The sequence below is a fragment of the Coregonus clupeaformis genome, chromosome 5 (genome assembly GCF_020615455.1).
Source record: "Coregonus clupeaformis isolate EN_2021a chromosome 5, ASM2061545v1, whole genome shotgun sequence".
Taxonomy (NCBI): domain Eukaryota; kingdom Metazoa; phylum Chordata; class Actinopteri; order Salmoniformes; family Salmonidae; genus Coregonus; species Coregonus clupeaformis.
In genome coordinates this window covers 1,536,263-1,562,049 of record NC_059196.1, presented here as the reverse complement: position 1 = coordinate 1,562,049, position 25,787 = coordinate 1,536,263, and the positions used below count along the sequence as shown (strand labels likewise).

Sequence of the window (25,787 nt, the reverse complement as noted above, 5' to 3'; positions counted from 1 at the left end):
AAAACGTAGCGGTCTACCAGGGAAATGGTTCCAATCGTTTTTCCACCATTCATTTTTCCCAAAGGGGATTTTTTAGAAACACTTAAAATAAGGGTGAGAGAGGGATGGGAAGGCCAAGTGGGAGAAATTATTATCAACATCTGCTGCAGCACAATACTGGGCTCCCCACGTCCATCTGTCGGTTCTGGGCTACATTCATTGTTTTCACAATATGATGACAGAGAGTGGGCCCCAACACGCACACACACACCTACAGACAGATGAAGAGGCAGGTATGAAAAACACTGAAGTGGAGAGAGAAAACATAGCAATGTCTATTCAACTGTGGGCTTACCTGCTCCTTTGTTTTGTTGCAGAAGTGGTCCTGTTGTCAGCAGAATTTGGGAACCTGGCCGCATCTCTCCTCTAACTGGACTTGTTCAGGTCTGTAAAAATAAACAGCTGAAGTTGAGATTAGAAAGTTGCCACAAACAGTTTCTATGCAGAATTTGTTTCAAGGAAAAATAATTTGCTGTGTCCTCAGAAAACATACTCAGTAACACAGTCCTAAAATATCCCTCCCTCCCTATCTGTCACTTTCTATTTGGCAGTAAATGGTGAAGTGGCTGGAAGAGTTAGATTAGTTCCATAGAGAACCATTTATTAGGTGATGTTCAGAGAATGAGCCCCTTGTGTAGCTTATTATGTCATCTGTTGTGAAAGTTTTGCTATCAGAATCTGTAGGGATGGGGATGCTTGCTTGTTAGACAGATGATAAAGTTACTCCAGCTGAGGGATGGGGCTGGAGAAATGTAACCACTCTGAAACTGTATGTAACCACCATCATAACTATGGACTGACTGTCCATGAGATTGACATGATGGTTTGAAACATACAGTACTTTGAAGCAGTATTTTGGCTCAATCTAGTGAATGTTAGAATGTTTGAGTAAAAATGACTGCTCATTGGCTCAAATGGGGGTCCCTCGAGGCCCAGCTTTTCTAGTGTTAATAAGGGACCCACAAATGTTATATTAGTATTTTCTATGAAGTAAGACAGACCATGCATGTAGTTTCAACTTTTCTTTTTAATTAACAAAGGCTGCATTTGCAGAGTTCCATAAAGAAAGATGCCCTTTAACTCACATCAAGTAACACATCAACATTTCTCATTGAAAAATAGGTGCGTGGAAATTCAGTTGCATTGTCATGGTCGGTTCAGGAGGGGGAGCTTAACCATCACGAGGGTTGGTATGCATTCAGCTCGAGCTTGAGGTGCAAATGACAGGGAGGGCAAATACATTCACTCTACGGGATATAACATGTGTTTGGTACCAATGGTTTGTCTCTGAAACAGTCCATCATTAGTACTCCATTCTTCATAAACTAATGCTAGTGAGGGAGTGTGGCCTAAAACTACAGCGCTATAAATAGATGCATGGATTTGGTAAGTTCAGACAGTTTCTGACTATTGTTTAAATATTTTTCTCCCTCAACTCAGTGTGCAGAAAAGGCTTTTTGTGGTGCGGAGTGCTCACGAGCAAGGGAGAGAGGGCACAAGTAGAACAAAAACTAAATAAATCACAGAAACTTGGATATGTCTATAAAAAAGGAACATTACATCATAAAAAGAGCTAGTGGCCAACAGTTGCAAGTCTATGCATTTACACACTATTCACACTTGTACAATAGGAAATCAAAGGAGTCTGCCCACTTTTTAAACAGGCTTATGAGGCAGCTCTTCTTCTTCTGTAATGGACTTTCTATGATCACTGGCCTTTTGCATACCTGACGTGTGTAGACTCACTAACACTATTGTATTGCGAGCACAGTGAATGCTTGGGGAGAGAGCGGAGCAGACTTGAATGGATGCTAAGCAGTACCTTTCTTTACTTCCAATACACAGTAGATTTGATCTCTCCACACAGAATCCCCATCCGGTATAGTATATGAACAGTCCTAGTATAAAGAGGAAGTTGTGTGGAGATGTTTGGAGCAGCTGCCTTGTGGTTGGCACATTCCTCTGTGCCAGGGACCTCTAGTGGGGGTAGGATGACTGAACCCGTGGCAGGCGTGGGTAAAAGGACGTATCAAATCTCTATGTACATAAAAATGTTTGTGCTCTTTGATTAATAGGCAGGGCATCCAATGGCGTCGTCTCGCTCACTGACCGCCTCACTCTCACTGTGCTCTCACACACACACTCACTCAGGAAAACAAAATAACATGCACAACATACAAATATTTACACTTTTGCAAACATCAATTTACTTGGAAATTAGCTACAGTTATTCATGTATGAACATAAAAAAGCTTGTTTCTGTATTATTTAGCGAAAATGAAACTTAAGGTAACTACTCAAGTAATTTAACTGTTTTGTCTTGATTCACCCTGGAGAGGGGGCGTTCCCCCTTGGTTAACTGATCAGGAACCCCTCCTCCCCAAATGCCTAGGGGCCTGTGCTGGTCACTGCTAAAAGTTCCAGGGGCAAAGAAAACGTACGTTCTAGTCCGATTCTCTGTCACCCACAGGCTTCTTCTTGCCATAGTATTCTAAAAGCCTACCAGTGGTGTGGAGATGTGTAGAGACTGGACGTTTCTTACGACCCCTCACCCCGTTTCCACAGCAACACTTAAGAGTCAGAGAGCGTGCGAGCAGGTTGCCCAGCAATGAGAGGGAGAGCTGTGGTAGGGCAAGTGGTGTTGTGGGCTGAGGAGGGTAAGAGAGAGAGAACCCCCCCATCCCTTTAACCAACCTGAGCTACCGCTGGCAGCCTTCACATTTCTCTTTCCTAACCTGTCAGGGCAAAGTGTCCCCCCCTACTTTTCACAATAAAGTGCTTCAGCTAACAAATGAACAAAACAAAAAGATCTAATCATAAATCTACAGGTTCCTTTGCTCTTCAGGCTTCCTTCCATTTGTGTAACAACTGTGTGTGTTATTGTATGTACATGCATTGTAAAGTGTGTGTATTTGTTACAGTGTTGGCTAGACTGCCTGCCTTTAAGTTTACTAATCTCATATACTCCTTCCTTACACTTCAATACTAAAGACGATGTCAGTCAGGCATCACAACATCCTCCTTCACAACCTCCTCCTCCTATCCCAAACCAAGAAATAATCACAACAGCAATACTAACACAGAGTAAAAACCTTTACATTATAATAACAACTGTGATTTGCATGGGTGTATAAGTCTCTGGGCCCACAATAGATTGTCATAGTCCTCATGTCAATGTCTTTCTTCTGGTACAAAATAAAAAAATCCTGCAAGTCGGAAACAAAAAGCTGGGTATAGTTTGTTTGACCTGGTGGTGTGTGTCCTCCTCCCACTCTCTTCAAGGAGTCGGTTGACAGACAGCATGCGAGAAGATGCCTGCGTCTTGTTCATGTCCTGTGAATGTCTCAGTTCCAGGATCATTGGATCATCTTTGGTTGTGAAAGTGTGCATCATCTCTCGCGCACTTCAGCGTTCAGTCTGTGATGCCAAAGAAGGTGTAATACTATCTGTCGTGTTGTTGTTTCCTTAAACTCAGAAAAAGATAAAAACGGAAAGGTGCTTGGACTGCTACGTTAGGGAACTTTAGGGTTCCGTGCTTGTCCTCAAGGTTCTATTGTCAGGGTAGATAGTGGTCCCTCTGGGCAGAGAGGTCACAACTGCCCCTGATGTGTGTGTGGTCTGCTACTCGTACAGTGTGACAGTGCAGTAGCAGAGGGCAGAGATTCTCCGGTCCACACTGGCCTTGTCTGTTGAGGAGACAAACACACGGTCAGATCACAGTGACTGGAGCTGCTGTTCTATGTCACAATGCCCTGGCTGCCATGCCACACTCTTTCAGAGAAGCATAGTGCACTCTTAACCTCATCTGATTGAAGCCTCATCTGAAAGCATCTCAGAGCTGGACTAAGTGGTTGAAGTAAGCCTGTGAGTGCTGGTTAAAGATAAGAGGTTAAAAGGGATTTTTCTCAAGAGAAACTAGTTAACATACTTGACTTTCCATATTAATATCCATGTCCACTACACCAGAGTCTCTGATACACTACAATGTGACGAGCTGGTCTGGTCTCTGACAGAGCCTGTTGGGGGGGTCTAGTCTGGTTGTCAGATGGATTTGTGCTTTGGCCATACATGACATAACAGTGGTGTAGCAGAAACAGACTGGTATCCAGTCTACAGTTGAGGACAGCGGGTGGATACTTACACTTGGCCACATTTTCGATGTCTGCAGGGTCCTGGAGGATGTTGGACAGGCCATCTAGCAGCATGGCAGCCTTGTTGTAGCGGTAGGCTATGTCCTCCGTCTGCTGAAACATCTCATCCAGAGCTGCAGACTGCACCGTTTCCACAGCGTGGTTGTAGATGAGTTTCTCTGCGGTCACGCTGTTGATCTCGTCTACGAAGCGCTGCTTGTCTGAGAAGAAGTGGTTCAGCTTGTCTGTGAGCCGCCGACACAGGGAGATGCAATTCTTGTAACGCTCGTTCAGACTCTTCACCACTGAGGAAGGGGGAGAGAAAGTTAGTTATGCTCAAAATAAACTAAAATAATGATAATTATGTTTATGGATAGTATTGATATTTAAAGTGTTTTAAGTTAGTATGCAGATAAAACATTTTCTTCCACAAATACTATAGTGTTTTGCCACTGTGCCGGTCTGGGGTCTTTTGTCTTACCCTGCTTGACGGCGCTGGAGGGATTGAGCTTGGCAGATTTGATCTGGGCCTTGGCCAGGTGGAGCGAGGAGGCCAGGAGCTGGGCAGCCTTCATGTATAGCACCAGCTGCTCTACCTGCCTGTAGAGGACACCACAGCACAGCACAGCACACATTACTAACCTATATGGCTTCCATGGCTTTTCTTTCTTAAAAACGTCAGAATTGTCTTTCACAACAGTCCGAACTAAAACTAGAATACTTTCAGTTAAACTGTGAACCCCATCCCCCATTTTTGGTCTCTCCCTTACCCCCACTCCTTGCTGAGCTGGCTGATCTGGTCCACTACCACACTCTCCTGAGGGGGGTAGAGGGAGGCAGCCGATACGCCCAGGTCTGTCCCTCCTGCTCGCACCGCTGCGATCTCCAGCACACAGTCAGTGAAGGACAGCATCATCCGCAGGTGCATCAGAGTGTCTGTGTGCTCTCGCTGTAGTCACAAACACACGATACAGGTCAGATATCACATAAAGACGTGTGCAAATAGAAATGCCACACACACAAAAAACCAAGGGTCCCCTCACCTCCATGAGTGTCTCCTCAGGCAGCTCTGGGGCCTCGAAGGTGATGAATCCGTCCAGGCTGGGGGGAGAGGTACCGTAGGGGACGTAGCGTAGGCTGCTGGGACCTGCCTCTGCACCCCCTGGGGGAGGGGTCCCGATTGCCATGCCCGGAGGAGAGCCCACGTACACCCGCCCACTGGTGGAGCACAGGGAGCCTGCCGAACTGTTGGAGCCCACTGAGACACAGAGAGAGAGAGAGAGAGAGAGATGGGGAGAGAGAGAGAGAGATGGAGAGAGAGAGAGAGAGAGAGAGAGAGAGAGAGAGAGAGAGAGAGAGAGAGAGAGAGAGAGAGAGAGAGAGAGAGAGAGAGAGAGAGAGAGAGAGAGAGGATAACTTTATTGTTAATGTGTGTCATTATGTAGGCCTATCACTTTGGCATAATTTGATTGCTCCTTTCATTGGTTGAATTTGAATTCTAGAGAATTTACAATAACCGATTTTTGGGGGATTTTCCAGAACAAAGTTCAGTCCATTGAGACACAGACTATTATTGATAGTACCTACTAAGATGAACAGCACAAGGAGAGGGCGAGAGATTGCCCACTAAATAGCAGTTATGTACCTCATGGCATTGGAAGGACTACCACAGAGTCTCTTCACTCCAGGTAGGCAACATTGAGAGGAGTCGTAGTAATTAGCGTTAGCAGGTTAGCTAGGAGGGTGTAGCTTTGGGAAGAGGGGTTTAGCAAGCGGTTAGCCTAGCAGGTTAGCCTAACAGTTAGCCGCTGACGCAGTGAGCGGTCTCACCTGAGGTGGTGCGCGGCCGGGTGCCCAGGTGGCTGCAGGTAGGGGGGGTGCTGCTGTTGGGGGGCGAGCCCACGGTGAAGAGAACGGTCCGGGGACTCGCCGCCCCACCCTGAGGCTGAGCCAGCCCAAATGGTCCTGCCGGGGCTAGGGGTGAGGGAGGGGGCGGTCATTCACACTAAGCCAATCAAGCTCTCTGTTACACAGGAAGGTCCTGTCAGAGCAGCCAATCCAAGCAGTTCATGCAGGGCGAGAAGCCATGAAGCAGAGACTGGTGCGTGTTTGTAATTGTGTTGTTCTTTGTCCAGGTCAGTTTACTAGCTAGGTTATTTCTTACTACGTTCACTTATTTCACAACTCATTTTCTGTCTCCAGTTCTTTTCTAATTAACGGTAAAAACATCTGTACCATTAATTAAACCAGGGAGGACAAAACTAGGTGTGTGTGTTTATTTACCTGTATCCATGGGCCGCTCTGTGTTGAGGCTGTCTGTGCTTCCCTGGTAGGGCTGTCCCCCTAGAGTGATTCTGATTGGCTGTTCAGACAGACGGCCAGTACTGACAGACCTGGGGAGAGAAACACATTGAGAACACATTGAGATGAGCAAGAGAAACATTACCCACACAAAGAGAGAATGAGGAGAGAGCGAAAGACTACAGTGCACCCTTTACCTGCCAAAGGTGGTCCTGCTGGCCTCTGGGGCAGACTGGCGGCCACTGGGGTATGGGGTACAGTGGTGGGCACAGATGTCCCGTGCGTCCGCCAGGGTCTTAGTGGGTGTGGGACTGTCTGCCAGGGCCATCAGGTTACAGGACGCCTGCGTCTTAGGTATCTTGAATGGGGCCGAGATGGGCTGAACAGGGACATAGAGGTCAACAGTTACTGGTTGTGGTAAGTAGGACAAACCGTAGCAAAACAGAATTGGGCTTATGATTAAAATATGCCAAAATGGTTATCAATTTAACCGACCTTGGTGGGGGAGCCAATGATGGTGGGCAGCGGCGACTTCGTCAGCCAATCAGAGGAGCGGGGGGAGGAGCCCAGGTGTTTGGTGGGGGAGGTGCCCAGGTTGCCAGGGCGACCCAGGTGGGGGGAGTGGCTGGGGGGGTAGTTGGAGGTGGAGGGCTGGATGGGGTCTGACAGCTGCTTGTGGAGCTTCTGTCTGGTCTGGTAGACCTCGGTCAGGGTGGGGGCACTCTGCAGGCGAGCCCCCAGTAACTGGGACGACGGCACTGGAGAACCTAAAAGAGACACACAGAGAGTCATTCATACATGTCATTTATTTATCACTTAATGTAAAAGTTGGCTGCTACTGATCGAGAGAAGATTTACAATTCACCACTAGATGGCTCTACAGTCTTGAAATGTGTATTTTTCCACAGTAAACCAAGTCAAAAATAGAAGCAGTGAAGGGCCACTAGGTTCATGTTTTTAATGAGTCTTGTTCATTCACGGTTTTGCTGCTGAGAAGTTCAAAAAGACCCCGGAAACTTATTTAGTAGGTCATCAAGTCTGTGTTGTTAATCTCCAGGTTTTCAAATGGAGACAAAATACTAACTGTATCTGCATTGTTTTGCTCAAGGTAAGTCCCTCCTATGACACTGTGCTTGCCATGGATACTGGCCTCTTGACTCAAACAGTGACACAATTGTGAAAATTGCATGTACGGGTGAGTGAAACGCTTCAACTCCCATACACACAACCTCCCTCCCAGAGGGACCTGACTCATGACTCATGGCTTTTGTCAATCATAAACATCCGCCTCAGGGGAGCAGGGGAGAGAGGGAAGAAAATGTAAACACTTCTGTAGCTGCCTTTGTCTGTGTCTTTAAAAAATGATCCTGGGCTGGGATTCCCAAAAGCATCGTATCACTAAGATCATCTTTCGTCCATTTAGTTTCAATGGAATTATGATGATCTAAGTGCTACAATGCTTTTGGGAAACCCAGTCTTGTTCCATCTGTCTGTAGATCTGTCTACTGAACTCACCTCCCGAGGAGCTGCGGCTGCGGGACTCGTGGCCCTGAGGGTGTCCACAGCAACAGTGACCCAGCTGCTCTGGGATGGTGCCCACTTAAAGAGAAACACACAGACATATTAATGCAGTTTTGCATTATATGTCAACAGAAGGTTTCAATGTAAAATAATTATGATGCCAGGCGTGTTGAATGATATGAGATGGGGGCATGTTGGGGCATGTTCTTACCCAGAGGTGAGGGGGAGTATGGGCGGGAGCTGCCTATAGAGAGACGTCTGCCTGTCATCTGAGGGCTGCAGTCTGCAGAGCTGGGGGACCCAGAGCCAACCTTAGGGAAACCCATGGGACTGGTGTTGGACCGCCTCACTGTACCAGACCTGCATAGACAACAAGCACACACAATAGAGGTTTAGATATCACAAATATACAGTACATACATAACAAAAATGTTACACACATTCATTGTTTGTCCACCAGAACCAACACCACCAACCTTCATCACTTGTCTAACAGTTCATGAACACCCTTTTTATTGCAGCTTACAGCGATGCTCTAGTTTCCAACCACTATCCTTCATGTTTATCATGGAATAACACTTGAATAACCTTTCCGAAACATCTGAAAACATTAACTAACTTTTAATAAAACTTTTGGCAATGAGCTTAGCTAGATTCCATTCCCTCAGCTCAGTGTCTAACTGTTGCCTTTTTCGCTTGGTTCTAATTTCAACTTCCTGAGTTATTCAGCGACCGTCAGTTTGCTGCCAAGACAACCCTGTCACGCTGCAAGCACAGGACTTCAAACACAGCTGTTAGCCTATCCTCGCAAAAAACATTGGTTGAGCAACTGTTGTGCTGATAGCGAGTACTCTTCCACTCTCTCTCTCTTTCTGCCTCACTTCCTCTCTTGAGCTTCATGGAGTAAAAATGAAAAATGGCTGACAGAGAAAGACTAGGCAGCAGGCGGGCACATATAGAAGCCAGTCTTCCCCTGAGATGCCTGCACACTGTCGGTCTGCTAGCCTGCTGTGCTAGCTCTCTGCATTCATCTCTTCTTGATCATAAAGAACCGGCGCTAAGCGCTAACTTGTTAACTAGCTCAGACACGGTCAAGGGACAGGGTAGTCTGTCTGTGACAGAGAGCTTAATCCTCCTTGGAGGACACAGAGTCAGACCCAGGGCCAAGGGAAATGGGGTAGCAGTTGGGGGAGGCTGGCTACTCAGTACCTGCTGCCCAGGCTTTGGGGCCCTGTGGTGAGGGTAAGTAAGTAGAGGGTTAAGGGTTCACTGTGGAGCTAGGCTACTCCAGTGCCACATTTCCATTGAAGATTTACCCCAATGTCTTACACAAAAGGCTCAGACTTTTTTGTTTCCATCTATGCAGGCCGGCACCCATGTCTCACTGGGACATGGCTCCGGCAGACCTGCTCTAACTTGGAGCCAAGGCAAGACCCTAGGTACTTTTCAGCCTGCATTTACATAACACTGGCTAACTTTGAACGTTAACACCTTCTCGCAAAGCAACAGTCTTGATGATGCAGAGGTTGTGTAGGTAGTCTTTAGTGCCACACTACTGATGGAAACACAATAACATTAGAGCACACATTAACATAAAACCCTGGCGGTCTCATTGAAAAAACACCACAGGAACTTTATACTAATCCATGTGGCAATGTTCTTATCTCCTCTCACAACAGTCAATAGAAGCACAACAATACAACTAATTTGCCTCTAAAGGAGATTCGAAACCTCCTCCTATTCGCTCCCTTTCTATGTCTTGAAACACTTCCCCCCCACCACACCACAATACAACACAAGCAATATCCACTGACTGAACTGATGAAACTTAGTGAAACTTAATTGCCTGATGCAATAACTGACAGAGTTGAAGGTGAATTTTCCAAACCCAAAGGTTAGTCATCAGAGATAAAAAAACAAGATAGACTAGTCTCTGAACATGACTGTATGCAGCCACAAAACAAACATCTTCTTAACTATGACAGTTGTACTTCAGGGAATTTTTATTTTTTATTTCACCTTTATTTAACCAGGTAAGCCAGTTGAGAACAAGTTCTCATTTACAACTGCGACCTGGCCAAGATAAAGCATAGTAGTGCGATAAAAACAACAACACAGAGTTACCCCCCAGGACAGTGGCACCTCCCAAACCTTCCCCAATCTCTTACCTGGGGGAGCTGTAGAGCGTGGTGGTGGGGCTGTTGGAGAGGTTCTGCTTGATGCGCTGGTAGTTCCGCACCTGGGTGGGCACAGGGATGGGGGTGGTCTCTGCCCGGGGGGACACCATGGGGGTCTGTCCGGTGGTCTGCGGCTGCCTGGAGGGGTGAAGGGGGAAGAGCAGGCACATTAGCCAGTCTGTCTGCTAGTTCTGCCAAAACTGCACCATCTCTTCAGGAGTGTCAACACCCATAGAACTTAATGTTTAAAAAATACTTTAGTCTATCCGAGATGACATTTGCATAAATAGAACGTGGCGAGCGCAACAGTTGGACTAAATGAAGCACTAGGCTGACTAGAAGTTTCTAGCTAGGCTATGTCTCTGAGTTATATATATATATATTATATATATATATTTTTTTTTACACATATGGCATTTTCAACTGAGGCTGGGTGAGGAAATAAACTTTAGTCCTGCTGGAAGGGGGCTGGCCCAACCCAGAGAGGGCAGGGCCATTGTGTAAATACACGTGTGTCTGCCCAATCAGTGGGGAGCAGTCTGTGCCAAGAGGAGGAGTTATGGGCGGGCCTGAAGAGACTGTGGTTTGTGGGCTCGGCCAATAGCACGTGCTGAGCCCTCCTCCTTTCTATAAGACAGAGGGACAGGAGGAAAAAAAGCCAGACTCATTTGCATTCCTTTGTTATTCGATTGGTACAAAATGTTCCCTGAGAAAAAGTAATACACGGGTCAACCATAGGGGGTTCACTTGGGTTTAGAATGAAAAAGGGAAAGAGAGCGGAAGGGGAGGAGGAATATAAATGTTATAGAACCAGGCAGATTCAGCAGTAGCAGCGTTATGTAATAAGATGATTAGCGAGGGAGGGTCTAGACCAGAGAAAGGGAATAGACTGAGGGATACACGTGAGGCACGCGACCATCCGTCTGTTCTGTACAGCAGCAACACAGACGGCTTTCTTTGTCTGCTTTCCACTCCGAGAAGCAAAGAAACACATTAACACAAGACACACATTGACATAGCTTTCGGTTAGACACAATCGCCCTTCTAGTTCCAACCAAAAGTAAAAGGGCCATAAAGGTTAATCAAAGTGGCATTTAAAAAGGGAAAACAAACCAACTATTCCGGTGGTTTATTCTCTAACCTCAGTGCACTGTATTACCACATGTAGTCATTCAGTTTAACACATTCATTTCTCCCCGAAGCAGGTCGTTAAAAGCTGATGTGTTCTAACAGAAGCTAATGGGGACATTGGAGCTACAAAGGATGCTCCCCCTAACAAAAGGCAGTTTGTAGGTCAAACATGAGTGTCTTCTTTGAGAGGAGAGGGGGAATCTGCAACCCAGTGTTGCTTTACTGTTGACCTGTTTGTCTTTACTGCATCTACCCAGAGGGGAATGGAAACACAGCACTGTCTTTTCCCTCTTTCTCTGTCTAAATACTCTCCCCCTTTTCTATTTTCTTTGTGTCTGCTCGTTGCCCTCATTCATCTTGGGCAGCTGCTCTCTCTCTTTCTCCTTATCTCCCTCCCTCCCTTCTTTTCTCCATATTCTTCCTTAGTAGTGGCTCTGTCTCTCTGCACTCTCCTTCCCTCCCCCTTGCATTCCCTGGCTCAGGAATCGATTAAGGACAGACAGAGCACGGGGAAAACAAGTGACTGTGGGAGGGGAGGGGAGCTGAGAGGAGGTGATGTAATAATATAATATAATATGCCATTTAGCAGACGCTTTTATCCAAAGCGACTTACAGTCATGCGTGCATACATTTTTGTGTATGGGTGGTCCCGGGGATCGAACCCACTACCTTGGCGTTACAAGCGCCGTGCTCTACCAGCTGAGCTACAGAGGACCACATGTGAGGTGAGCTGAGGGGAGCTGAGGTGACTGTGGGAGGGGAGGGGAGCTGAGGTGATGTGAGCCGACTGAGGGGTGGGATCCTGCAGGAATAGAGAATGACTCTCTTGGCACTCATACAGACTAGCTCCTCACCTCACCTCACAGCAGAGAGACCGGTCACAGAGGGGCAGGCTGAGTGTTAACCACCTGGCAGCACAACCAGGGAACCAAGGGAAAGGGTATGAAGAGAGGGGAGGGATGGGGGAAAGGGACAGGCCGAGAGAGAGAGAGTTAAAGATGCAGCAAGGAATAGACAAAGCAAGGAATAGACAAAATGGGGGTGAATCCATGACAGCGAGAGAGAAACAGAGATAGAAGACAGTATTACTGGAGGCTGTTTACAAACAGAGAAACGGAGAGGAACAGGGGGAGTGAAAAGAAAAACAGAGTGATAGATGAGGGTGGAGAGCATTGTCATGCTGCAGGTTATTTACAAACAGAGAGAGAGAGAGAGTGTGGGGTCACAAGAGATGAGGAAGTGACTTTGGGGAGAGGTGGTGTTTGTGCCTCTGCTCTGCATGTATGAGACAGTCATTTGAGGTGCCGCGACAACAACAGTCATGTTTGCCCACAGCGATTTCCTGTGTGTGTAAGAGATCTATTCTTATACCACAGACCTGCCTAGTCTGGTAGTTCAGGATACACAGTAGCCGTTTATCTGAGACGTCTACACAATATAAGCACAAATCAAATAGATTTTGACGTGAACAAAATGCCTTATTTAGCCTTTGACATAGCTTCATGGAAAAGGAAGACTAATATATTGCTTTCAGACACAAATAGCAGATTCTGTGCACACTGACAGACACAGTGACAGACACAGTCAGATGACAGCAGTAGCGTTCTACATAGAAATGTACTTACTCATGCAGAGCTCATTCACAGCTGACGGACACACAGACACACACAAACCCGTTATCTGGGGCTGAAATAGCAGCATGCACATCAGACTGGTTCATATTTCCATCAGCTACTCTGTCTGTTTTTAACCTTGATCCTTGTCAACATCCACCACACATATATATATATGTATATATATATATATATATATATATATATATATAGTGATATGTTTTGTGACAATCATTGTTAGATTTGTATAATGTGATATAAATCTAATTGCTCAAATACATCAAAAATTGTCAGACCGTGGACATTTCCTGAAATATCCCAGTTTAGGGACACAGGTCAAACGGACTGTTTATTAATCCTCTCTGAGCTTAGGTTACATTTCCATGACGCAACAAGTCAACAGCAAAACAATTATAGATTTCCATTGAGCATGGTGCAACACGGTCAAGCCCAGGGGAGTCAGAGAAACTAGGTCATATCATCTAGATATTGTGCTCCAGGGAGTTATTTTGTGTTCTGGTATTTTCTAGTAACTAGAGGAGGTGCAGGGACAGGGTTTATGTTCCTTTCTGAAATGGTGGCTAGCCCAAATCAGAAAACAAAGTGTTGGATAGCTTTAAACACTATTCATTCAAGGGTTTTTCTTTATTTTGACAATTTTCTACATTGTAGAGTAATAGTGAAGACATCACAACTATGAAATAACACATATGGAATCATGTAGTAACCAAAAAAGTGTTAAACAAAATCAAAATACAGTGAGGGAAAAAAGTATTTGATCCCCTGCTGATTTTGTACGTTTGCCCACTGATAAAGAAATGATCAGTCTATAATTTTAATGGTAGGTTTATTTGAACAGTGAGAGACAGAATAACAACAAAAAAATCCAGAAAAATGCATGTCAAAAATGTTATAAATTGATTTGCATTTTAATGAGGGAAATAAGTATTTGACCCCCTCTCAATCAGAAAGATTTCTGGCTCCCAGGTGTCTTTTATACAGGTAACAAACTGAGATTAGGAGCACACTCTTAAAGGGAGTGCTCCTAATCTCAGCTTGTTACCTGTATAAAAGACACCTGTCCACAGAAGCAATTAATCAATCAGATTCCAAACTCTCCACCATAGCCAAGACCAAAGAGCTCTCCAAGGATGTCAGGGACAAGATTGTAGACCTACACAAGGCTGGAATGGGCTACAAGACCATCGCCAAGCAGCTTGGTGAGAAGGTGACAACAGTTAGTGCGATTATTCGCAAATGGAAGTAACACAAAATAACTGTCAATCTTCCTCGGCATGGGGCTCCATGCAAGATCTCACCTCGTGGAGTTGCAATGATCATGAGAACGGTGAGGAATCAGCCCAGAACTACACGGGAGGATCTTGTCAATGATCTCAAGGCAGCTGGGACCATAGTCACCAAGAAAACAATTGGTAACACACTACGCCGTGAAGGACTGAAATCCTGCAGCGCCCGCAAGGTCTCCCTGCTCAAGAAAGCACATATACAGGCCCGTCTGAAGTTTGCCAATGAACATCTGAATGATTCAGAGGAGAACTGGGTGAAAGTGTTGTGGTCAGATGAGACCAAAATCGAGCTCTTTGGCATCAACTCAACTCGCCGTTTTTGGAGGAGGAGGAATGCTGCCTATGACCCCAAGAACACCATCCAAACCGTCAAACATGGAGGTGGAAACATTATGATTTGGGGGTGTTTTTCTGCTAAGGGGACAGGGCAACTTCACCGCATCAAAGGGACGATGGACGAGGCCATGTACCGTCAAATCTTGGGTGAGAACCTCCTTCCCTCAGCCAGGGCATTGAAAATGGGTCGTGGATGGGTATTCCAGCATGACAATGACCCAAAACACACGGCCAAGGGAACAAAGGAGTTGCTCAAGAAGAAGCACATTAAGGTCCTGGAGTGGCCTAGCCAGTCTCTAGACCTTAATCCCATAGAAAATCTGTGGAGGGAGCTGAAGGTTCGAGTTGCCAAACGTCAGCCTCGAAACCTTAATGACTTGGAGAAGATCTGACCTCTGTGATTGCCAACAAGGATTTTGCCACCAAACTAAGTCATGTTTTGCAGAGGGGTCAAATACTTATTTCCCTCATTAAAATGCAAATCAATTTATAACATTTTTGACATGCGTTTTTCTGGATTTTTTTTGTTGTTATTCTGTCTTTCACTGTTCAAAGAAACCTACCATTAAAATTATAGACTGATCATGTCTTTGTCAGTGGGCAAACATACAAAATCAGCAGGGGATCAAATAATTTTTTCCCTCACTGTATAAACTCAGCAAAAAAAGAAACGTCCTCTCACTGTCAACTGCGTTTATTTTCAGCAAACTTAACGTGTAAATATTTGTATGAACATAACAAGATTCAACAACTGAGACATAAAGTGAACAAGTTCCACAGACATGTGACTAACAGAAATTGAATAATGTGTCCCTGAACAAAGGTGGGGGGTCAACATCAAAAGTAACAGTCAGTATCTGGTGTGGCCACCAGCTGCATTAAGTACCGCAGTCCATCTCCTCCTCATGGACTGCACCAGATTTGCCAGTTCTTGCTGTGAGATGTTACCCCACTCTTCCACCAAGGCACCTGCAAGTTCCCGGACATTTCTGGGGGCCCTAGCCCTCACCCTCCGATCCAACATGTCCCAGACGTGCTCAATGGGATTGAGATCCGGGCTTTTCGCTGGCCATGGCAGAATACTGACATTCCTGTCTTGCAGGAAATCTCGCACAGAACGAGCAGTATGGCTGGTGGCATTGTCATGCTGGAGGGTCATGTCAGGATGAGCCTGCAGGAAGGGTACCACATGAGGGAGGAGGATGTCTTCCCTGTAACGCACAGCGTTGAGATTGCCTGCAATGACAACAAGCTCAGTCCGATGATGCTGTGACACACCGCCCCAGACCATGACGGACCCTCCACCTCCAAATCGATCCCGCTCCAGAGTACAGGCCTCGGTGTAACGCTCACCCCTGGTGAGACAAAACCGCGACTCGTCAGTGAAGAGCACTTTTTGCCAGTCCTGTCTGGTCCAACGACGGTGGGTTTGTGCCCATAGGCGACGTTGTTGCCGGTTATGTCTGGTAAGGACCTGCCTTACAAAAGACCTACAAGTCCTCAGTCCAGCCTATCTCAGCCTATTGCGGACAGTCTGAGCACTGATGGAGGGATTGTGCGTTCCTGGTGTAACTCAGGCAGTTGTTGTTGCCACCCTGTACCGCAGGTGTGATGTTCGGATGTACCGATCCTGTGCAGGTGTTGTTACACGTGGTCTGCCACTGCGAGGACGATCAGCTGTCCGTCCTGTCTCCCTGTAGCGCTGTCTTAGGCGTCTCACAGTACGGACATTGCAATTTATTGCCCTGGCCACATCTGCAGTCCTCATGCCTCCTTGCAGCATGCCTAAGGCACGTTCACGCAGATGAGCAGGGACCCTGGGCATCTTTCTTTTGGTGTTTTTCAGAGTCTGTAGAAAGGCCTCTTTAGTGTCCTAAGTTTTCATAACTGTGACCTTAATTGCCTACCGTCTGTAAGCTGTTAGTGTCTTAACAACTGTTCAACAGGTGCATGTTCATTAATTGTTTATGGTTCATTGAACAAGCATGGGAAACAGTGTTTAAACCCTTTACAATTAAGATCTGTGAAGTTATTTTGATTTTTACAAATTATCTTTGAAAAACAGGGTCCAGAAAAAGGGACGTTTCTTTTTTTGCTGAGTTTATTTTATATTTGAGATTCTTCAAATAGCCACCCTTTGCCTTGATGACAGCTTTGCACACTCTTGGCATTCTCTCAACCAGCTTCACCTGTCTTGAAGGAGTTCCCACATATGCTGAGCACTTGTTGGCTGCTTTCCTTCACTCTGCAGTCCGACTTATCCCAAACCATCTCAATTTGGTTGAGGTTGGGGGATTGTGGAGGCCAGGTCATCTGACGCAGCACTCCATCACTCTCCTTCTTGGTAAAATAGCCCTTACACAGGTGTGTTGGGTCATTGTCCTGTTGAAAAACAAATGTTAGTCCCACTAAGCCCAAACCAGATGGGATGGCGCGTCGCTGCAGAATGCTGTGGTAGCCATGCTGGTTAAGTGTGCCTTGAATTCTAAATACATCACAGACAGTGTCACCAGCAAAGTACCCCCACACCATAACACCTCCTCCTCCATGCTTTACGGTGGGAAATACACATGGGGAGATTATCCGTTCACCCACACCGCGTCTCACAAAGACTCTCCAGTTTGGACTCCAGACCAAAGAACACATTTCCACCGGTCTAATGTCCATTGCTCGTGTTTCTTGGCCAAGCAAGTCTCTTCTTCTTATTGGTGTCCTTTAGTAGTGGTTTCTTTGCAGCAATTCAACCATGAAGGCCTGATTCACACAGTCTCCTCTGAACAGTTGATGTTGAGATGTGTCTGTTACTTGAACTCTGTGAAGCATTTATTTGGGCTGCAATTTGAGGATGGTAACTCTAATGAACTTTCCTCTGCAGTAGAGGTAACTCTGAGTCTTCCATTCCTGTGGCGGTCCTCATGAGAGCCAGTTTCATCATAGCGCTTGATGGTTTCTGCGACTGCACTTGAAGTTCTTGAAATGTTCCATATTGACTGACCTTCATGTCTTAAAGTATGATGGACTGTCGTTTCTCTTTGCTTATTTGAGCTGTTCTTGCCATAATATGGACTTGGTCTTTTATCAAATAGGGCAATCTTCTGTATACCCAAACAGATCATCGACCATTTCGAATACCACCGTACCTTCTCCGCTATGCAATCCGGTTTCCGAGCTGGTCACGGGTGCACTTCAGCCACGCTCAAGGTCCTAAACGATATTATAACCGCGATAGATAATAGACAGTACTGTGCAGCCGTCTTCATCGACCTGGCCAAGGCTTTCGACTCTGTCAACCACCGCATTCTTATTGGCAGACTAAATAGCCTTGGTTTCTCAAATGACTGCCTCGCCTGGTTCACCAACTACTTCTCAGACAGAGTTCAGTGTGTCAAATCGGAGGGCCTGTTGTCTGGACCTATGGCAGTCTCTATGGGGGTGCCACAGGGTTCAATTCTTGGGCCGACACTTTTCTCCGTGTATATCAATGATGTCGCTCTTGCTGCTGGTGACTCTCAGATCCACCTCTACGCAGACGACACCATTTTGTATACATCTGGCCCTTCATTGGACACTGTGTTAACAAACCTCCAAACGAGCTTCAATGCCATACAACAATCCTTCAGTAGCCTTCAACTGCTCTTAAACACTAGTAAAACTAAATGCATGCTTTTCAATCGAACGCTGCTAGCACCCGCCCACCCGACTAGAATCACCACTCTCGACGGGTCTGACCTAGAGTATGTGGACAACTACAAATATCTAGGTGTCTGGTTAGACTGTAAACTCAACTTCCAGACTCACATAAAGAATCTCCAATCCAAAGTTAAATCTAGAATCGGCTTCCTATTTCGCAACAAAGCCTCCTTCACTCATGCTGCCAAACATGCCCTCGTAAAACTGACTATCCTACCGATCCTTGACTTCGGCGATGTCATTTACAAAATAGCCTCCAACACTCTACTCAGCAAATTGGATGTAGTCTATCACAGTGCCATCCGTTTTGTCTCCAAAGCCCCATACACTACCCACCACTGTGACCTGTACGCTCTTGTTGGCTGGTCCTCACTACATGTTCGTCGTCAAACCCACTGGCTCCAGGCCATCTATAAATCACTGCTAGGCAAATCCCCGCCTTATCTTAGCTCATTGGTCACCATAGCAGCACCCACCCGTAGTCTGCGCTCCAGCAGGTATATCTCTCTGGTCATTCCCAAAGCCAACACCTCCTTTGGCCGCCATTCCTTCCAGTTCTCTGCTGCCAATGACTGGAACGAATTGCAAAAATCTCTGAAGCTGGAGACTCTTATCTCCCTCAATAACTTTAAGCATCAGTTGTCAGAGCACCTTACCGATCACTGCACCTGTACACAGCCCATCTGAAATTAGCCCACCCAACTACCTCATCCCTATATTGTTATTTATTTTGCTCTTTTGCACCCCAGTATCTCTATTTGCACATAATCTCTTGCACATCTAGCATTCCAGTGTTAATACTATTGTAATTATTCTGCACTATAGCCTATTTATTGCCTTACCTCCATAACTTGCTACATTTGCACACACTGTATATATATTTTCTGTTGTATTTCTGACTTTATGTTTTTTTTTTACCCCATATGTAACTCTGTGTTGTTTTTATTGCACTACTTTGCTTTATCTTGGCCAGGTCGCAGTTGTAAATGAGAACCTGTTCTCAACTGGCTTACCTGGTTAAATAAAGGTGAAATAAAAATAATAATAAAATAAAATACCTTGTCACAACACAACTGATTGGCTCAAACACAATAAGAAGGAAAGACATTTCACAAATTAACTTTTAAGAAGGCACACCTGTTAATTAAAATGCATTCCAGGTGACTACCTCATGAAGCTGGTTGAGCGAATGCCAAGAGTGTGCAAGGCTGTCATCAAGGCAAAGGGTGGCTATTTGAAGAATCTCTAATATAAAATATATTTTCATTTGTTTAACACTTCTTTGGTTACTACATGATTCCATATGTGTTATTTCATAGTTTGATGTCTTCACTATTATTCTACAATGTAGAAAATAGTAAAAATAAAGAAAAACCCTTGAATGAGTAGGTGTTCTAAAACTTTTGACCGGTAGTGTACATATACTAAAGAAAAATATAAATGCAACATGTAAAGTGTTGGTCCCATGTTTCATGAGCTGAAATAAAATATCTCAGAAATGTTCCATATGCACAAAACGCTTATTTCTCTCAAATGTTGTGCACAAATTTGTTTACATCCCTGTTGCTGAGCATTTATCCTTTGCCAAGATAATCCATCCACCTGACAGGTGTGGCATATCAAGAAGCTCATTAAACAGCACGATCATTACACAGGTACACCTTGTGCTGGGGACAATAAAAGGCCACTCTAAAATCTGCAGTTTTGTCACACAACAATGCCACAGATGTCTCAAGTTTTGAGGGAGTGTGAAATTGGCATGCTGACTGCAGGAATGTCCACCAGAGCTGTTGCCAAATAACTGAATGTTGATTTCTCTACCATAAGCTGCATCCAACATCATTTTAGAGAATTTGGCAGTACGTCCAACTAGTCTCACAACCGCAGACCACGTGTAACCACGTCATCCCAGGACCTCTACATCCGGCTTCTTCACCTGCAGGATTGTCTGAGACCAGCCACCCGGACAGCTGATGAAACTGAGGAGTATTTATGTCTGTAATAAAGCCTTTTTGTGGGGAAAAACTCATTCTGATTGGCTGCGCCCCTGCCCAGTCATGTGAAATCCATAGATAAGGCCCTAATGAATTTATTTCAATTGACTGCTTTCCTTATATGAACTGTATCTCGTTGAAATTGTTGCATGTTGCGTTTATATTTTTGTTCAGTATACATACATACATAATAAATACGCACACACAAACATATGTTAAGAGCTGAAGTTGATGACGTTACGCTCACCCTCCACACCACTCTCCGGACGGCCGATGCCCCACTGCTCCCATTGGCTGGTCATCTGAGGAAGAGGGAAGTGAGCCAACCAGACAAGAGTAGAAACCATGGCACATTACTGAATTAACTGACTACCCATACTGCCACTCAAAATGTGTGTCTATTTGGTCAACTGTGTGTGTCAAGTGTGAGTAGGTGCTCAGTGTGTGTGTTTTATAGCAGGTGCTTATTCTAAGAGGAGTGTAAGTAGGTGCTCAATGTATATGTAGTGTTGTCAGTAGTCCTAATTAGTGTAATAAGGAGTAGCAAGTGTTTGTGTGAGTGTGTGCGTTCCTGAAGACTCACAAGACTCTGTGGAAAGGTGTGGCACCAGGACAAAGTCGTCCGTGTCGCTGGAGGAGTTCTTGCTGCTGGTGCTTCCTCCAGACTCCTTAGACAGCTGCAGGTAGTTGGGAGGGCCCAGGGGTGGTGACGACAGACAGTCCTCAGGTAACGTCTGCATGTCTGGGAGAGACTGGAGAAGGGAAGGGGTATGTGTGTGTTGTAGTGAGCAAAAGGTGTGTTTATGTGTGTGTGTGTGTATATGTGTTAGGAGGGTAGGGCAAGAGAAAGAAAGCGAGAGGATTAAATCTCAGTGAGAGAGAGGGCTTGGCTGTACAATTCAATTAGAGCCAGACTGGGCTATGTAGACTGCCAGAATAATTCAATCACAGTGGACAGAGAAAAAAAGTACATCCTTGGGAAACTCAGTTTGTCCGTTTTCCCACTGAGCTACTGTACAAAGTCTGGATTCTTAAGTGCTGAGTGTTGAGGTGTGGTGCTATGCCTTGAGGTACGGATAAACCCACTTGGTGTGGAATGCAACTATGAGGTGTATAGGCAGTCAGGATGAACTTACGGCAGGAGAGTTGTAGCGAACAGAGGGCGAGCTGCCACAGGTGATGTCGGTTACAGCGCTAGGGCAGTTGGGTACTGGAACAGGACATGCTGGAGAAAAAACATACAAATACATGTTTTCACACAAGACCTAAGTGCTCTCAACATCAATGTCATCTCACAATACAGCTCTGATACCACATGTATTTCCCCCTGTTATTGATGAAGGAAGTTCTATCTACTCACATTTTTTGATGGCAGAAGCTGGATCTAAGAAAGGATGGCTGAAAAACGCATCTGAAGCAGAAACAAGACAGAAGTGTTAATGTTAGAGAAGTAACATCCAATTTATGGATAACAAACATTACGTTTTAATCATTTCCTTTCTAAAAGGGAAGTGAAGTCAGAACTGACCGAAGTCCATCCTGTCCTTCTGGTTCCTCTGCAGCAGGCCAAGCAACAGGTTGCCAAGGGGAGGAGACGTCTCCCTCGGGATGCTAAGTAATAGAGGAACAGACATACATTCTAGTTAAAAACATGACTTTTCAGCCCTAAAGGACTCGATCAGATAGCTAGTAATTCCTAAATCCTATCATCTGTTGACCTACATGGGCAGCAGCGACTTGTTCTTCTCATAGAACATCCTCAGGTCCTGCGGACTGTTGGCCTAAAGACAGAGAGAGAGAGAGAGTGAGAGACAGAGAGAACAGAGTGACAGGGGGTTTGTATACTACTTCTATAAACACACACCATGGGTGACATTTTTCTCTTGCAGAGGCATATGGTATTTTTTCCCACACAGTTTAATGCTGCTCTCTCTCTCTCTCTCCATCCTACCTGGAAAGGGGGCTTCCCCACGAGACACTGGTAGACGACCGTCCCAATGCTCCAAAGGTCTGCCTTGGCGTCATAGTTCTGAGACATGATCACTTCCGGGGCCTGGTTAGAGGACAGAGGTTAGAGGTCAAGCTCCGAAAGGACCGTTCCAGTTGCAAGTTGCTGAGTAAGCAGTGCTGTTGTCACAGGAGGACAAGAGACTGCAGACACGACACCCTTACACACACAATGAACACTAACACACACATGCTCACACGCCCACTCGCACCCACTCACCATGTACATGGGGGAGCCACACAGCGTGGCAGCCATCATGTTGCTCTGGAGGTATCGTGCGAAGCCAAAGTCAGCTGAAAGAGAGAAGGCCGTCAGTCTGTCGGTCTGTCTGTGTTATTAATAGCTACTATTGTCTGAGTGTCACAACTCCTATTCCCAAGCCTCTCAGACACTAGACAATTGGGCACTCAACATCAGTCAACACACCTTCCGGGAATAGCACAAGCAGCAAACTAAATATAGCTGTAGGGTTCAAAACAACTAACCATGACCTTAGCTAGCTATCACTGTGGTGCATCGTAACATAACATAACATTTGATATATGACACTTGTGTGACACAATAAGACAAATAATATGATGGCTAACAGTTCATGGATAGGCCATCTCTATATACAGTCGTGGACAAAGGTTTTGAGAATGACACAAATACTAAGTCTGCTGCCTCAGTTTTGATGATGGCTATTTGCACATACAGTGGGGGAAAAAGTATTTAGTCAGCCACCAATTGTGCAAGTTCTCCCACTTAAAAAGATGAGAGAGGCCTGTAATTTTCATCATAGGTACACGTCAACTATGACAGACAAAATGAGAAAAAAAATATCCAGAAAATCACATTGTAGAATTTTTAATGAATTTATTTGCACATTATGGTGGAAAATAAGTATTTGGTCAATAACAAAAGTTTCTCAATACTTTGTTATATACCCTTTGTTGGCAATGACACAGGTCAAACGTTTTCTGTAAGTCTTCACAAGGTTTTCACACACTGTTGCTGGTATTTTGGCCCATTCCTCCATGCAGATCTCCTCTAGAGCAGTGATGTTTTGGGGCTGTCGCTGGGCAACACAGACTTTCAACTCCCTCCAAAGATTTTCTATGAGGTTGAGATCTGGAGACTGGCTAGGCCACTCCAGGACCTTGAAATGCTTCTTACGAAGCCACTCCTTCGTTGCCCGGGCGGTGTGCTTGGGATCATTGTCATGCTGAAAGACCCAGCCACGTTTCATCTACAATGCCCTTGCTGATGGAAGGAGGTGTTCACTCAAAATCTCACGATACATGGCCCCATTCATTCTTTCCTTTACACGGATCAGTCGTCCTGGTCCCTTTGCAGAAAAACAGCACCAAAGCATGATGTTTCCACCCCCATGCTTCACAGTAGGTATGGTGTTCTTTGGATGCAACTCAGCATTCTTTGTCCTCCAAACACAACGAGTTGAGTTTTTACCAAAAAGTTCAATTTTGGTTTCATCTGACCATATGACATTCTCCCAATCCTCTTCTGGATCATCCAAATGCACTCTAGCAAACTTCAGACGGGCCTGGACATGTACTGGCTTAAGCAGGGGGACACGTCTGGCACTGCAGGATTTGAGTCCCTGGCGGCGTAGTATGTTACTGATGGTAGGCTTTGTTACTTTGGTCCCAGCTCTCTGCAGGTCATTCACTAGGTCCCCCCGTGTGGTTCTGGGATTTTTGCTCACCGTTCTTGTGATCATTTTGACCCCACGGGTGAGATCTTGCGTGGAGCCCCAGATCGAGGGAGATTATCAGTGGTCTTGTATGTCTTCCATTTCCTAATAATTGCTCCCACAGTTGATTTCTTCAAACCAAGCTGCTTACCTATTGCAGATTCAGTCTTCCCAGCCTGGTGCAGGTCTACAATTTTGTTTTTGGTGTCCTTTGACAGCTCTTTGGTCTTGGCCATAGTGGAGTTTGGAGTGTGACTGTTTGAGGTTGTGGACAGGTGTCTTTTATACTGATAACAAGTTCAAACAGGTGCCATTAATACAGGTAACGAGTGGAGGACAGAGGAGCCTCTTAAAGAAGAAGTTACAGGTCTGTGAGAGCCAGAAATCTTGCTTGTTTGTAGGTGACCAAATACTTATTTTACACCATCATTTGCAAATAAATTCATTAAAAATCCTACAATGTGATTTTCTGGATTTTTTCTTCTCAATTTGTCTGTCATAGTTGACGTGTACCTATGATAAAAATTACAGGCCTCTCTCATCTTTTTAAGTGGGAGAACTTGCACAATTGGTGGCTGACTAAATACTTTTTTCCCCCCACTGTACTCCAGAATGTCATGAAGAGTGATCAGATGAATTGCAATTAATTGCAAAGTCCCTCTTTGCCATGAAAATGAACTTAATCCCCAAAAAACATTTCCATTGCATTTCAGCCCTGCCACAAAAGGACCAGCTGCCATCATGTCAGTGATTCTCTCGTTAACACAGGTGAGAGTGTTGACGAAGACAAGGCTGGAGATCACTCTGTCATGCTGATTGAGTTAGTATAACAGACTGGAAGCTTTAAAAAGGAGGGTGGTGCTTGAAATCATTGTTCTTCCTCTGTTAACCATGGTTACCTGCATGGAAACACGTGCCGTCTTCATTGCTTTGCACAAAAAGGGCTTCACAGGCAAGGACATTGCTGCTAGTAAGATTGCACCTAAATCAACCATTTATCGGATCATCAAGAACTTCAAGGAGAGAGGTTCAATTGTTGTGAAGAAGGCGTCAGGGCACCCAAGAAAGTCCAGCAAGTCTCCTAAAGTTGATTCAGCTGCGGGATCGGGGCACCACCAGTGCAGTGCTTGCTCAGGAATGGCAGCAGGCAGGTGTGAGTGCATCTGCACGCACAGTGAGGCGAAGACTTTTGGAGGATGGCCTGGTGTCAAGAAGGGCAGCAAAGAATCCACTTCTCTCCAGGAAAAACATCAGGGACAGACTGATATTCTGCAAAAGGTACAGGGATTGGACTGCTGAGGACTGGGGTAAAGTCATTTTCTCTGATGAATCTCCTTTCCGATTGTTTTGGGCATCCGGAAAACACCTTGTCCGGAGAAGACAAGGTGAGCGCTACCATCAGTCCTGTGTCATGCCAACAGTAAAGCATCCTGAGACCATTCATGTGTGGGGTTGCTTCTCAGCCAAGGGAGTGGGCTCACTCACAATTTTGCCTAAGAACACAGCCATGAATAAAGAATGGTACCAACACATCCTCCGAGAGCAACTTCTCCCAACCATCCAAGAACAGTTTGGTGACGACCAATGCCTTTTCCAGCATGATGGAGCACCTTGCCATAAGGAAAAAATTATAACTAAGTGGCTCGGGGAACAAAACATCGACATTTTGGGTCCATGGCCAGGAAACTCCCCAGACCTTAATCCCATTGAGAACTTGTGGTCGATCCTCAAGAGGCAGGTGGACAAACAAAAACCCACAAATTCTGACAAACTCCAAGCATTGATTATGCAAGAATGGGCTGCCATCAGTCAGGATGTGGCCCAGAAGTTAATTGACAGCATGCCAG

General features: G+C 45.4%; 1 protein-coding gene across 2 annotated transcripts in view; it reads right to left on the bottom strand.

Moving 5' to 3' along the window:
• Window positions 1–1,048: 1,048 nt before the first annotated feature.
• Window positions 1,049–25,787, bottom strand: part of LOC121558212 (serine/threonine-protein kinase ULK2) — a 62,311-nt gene continuing 37,572 nt past the window's right edge. Inside the window, exons 7-26 of one of the 2 annotated variants that reach the window (XM_041871700.2) lie at window positions 22,467–22,540; window positions 22,191–22,292; window positions 21,962–22,020; window positions 21,768–21,850; window positions 21,600–21,650; window positions 21,376–21,464; window positions 20,823–20,991; window positions 20,487–20,541; window positions 10,160–10,306; window positions 8,203–8,351; window positions 7,986–8,069; window positions 6,966–7,237; window positions 6,668–6,849; window positions 6,453–6,562; window positions 6,000–6,143; window positions 5,213–5,427; window positions 4,940–5,118; window positions 4,651–4,769; window positions 4,181–4,474; window positions 1,049–3,725 (exon numbers count right to left, since the gene is read on the bottom strand). In XM_041871700.2, the coding sequence (XP_041727634.1) occupies window positions 3,661–3,725; window positions 4,181–4,474; window positions 4,651–4,769; window positions 4,940–5,118; window positions 5,213–5,427; window positions 6,000–6,143; window positions 6,453–6,562; window positions 6,668–6,849; window positions 6,966–7,237; window positions 7,986–8,069; window positions 8,203–8,351; window positions 10,160–10,306; window positions 20,487–20,541; window positions 20,823–20,991; window positions 21,376–21,464; window positions 21,600–21,650; window positions 21,768–21,850; window positions 21,962–22,020; window positions 22,191–22,292; window positions 22,467–22,540 (2,642 nt within the window). In that variant the 3' untranslated portion in view covers window positions 1,049–3,660. The remainder of the gene's footprint in view (window positions 3,726–4,180; window positions 4,475–4,650; window positions 4,770–4,939; window positions 5,119–5,212; window positions 5,428–5,999; window positions 6,144–6,452; window positions 6,563–6,667; window positions 6,850–6,965; window positions 7,238–7,985; window positions 8,070–8,202; window positions 8,352–10,159; window positions 10,307–20,486; window positions 20,542–20,822; window positions 20,992–21,375; window positions 21,465–21,599; window positions 21,651–21,767; window positions 21,851–21,961; window positions 22,021–22,190; window positions 22,293–22,466; window positions 22,541–25,787) is intronic. The other variant, XM_041871707.2, reaches the window with a different exon arrangement.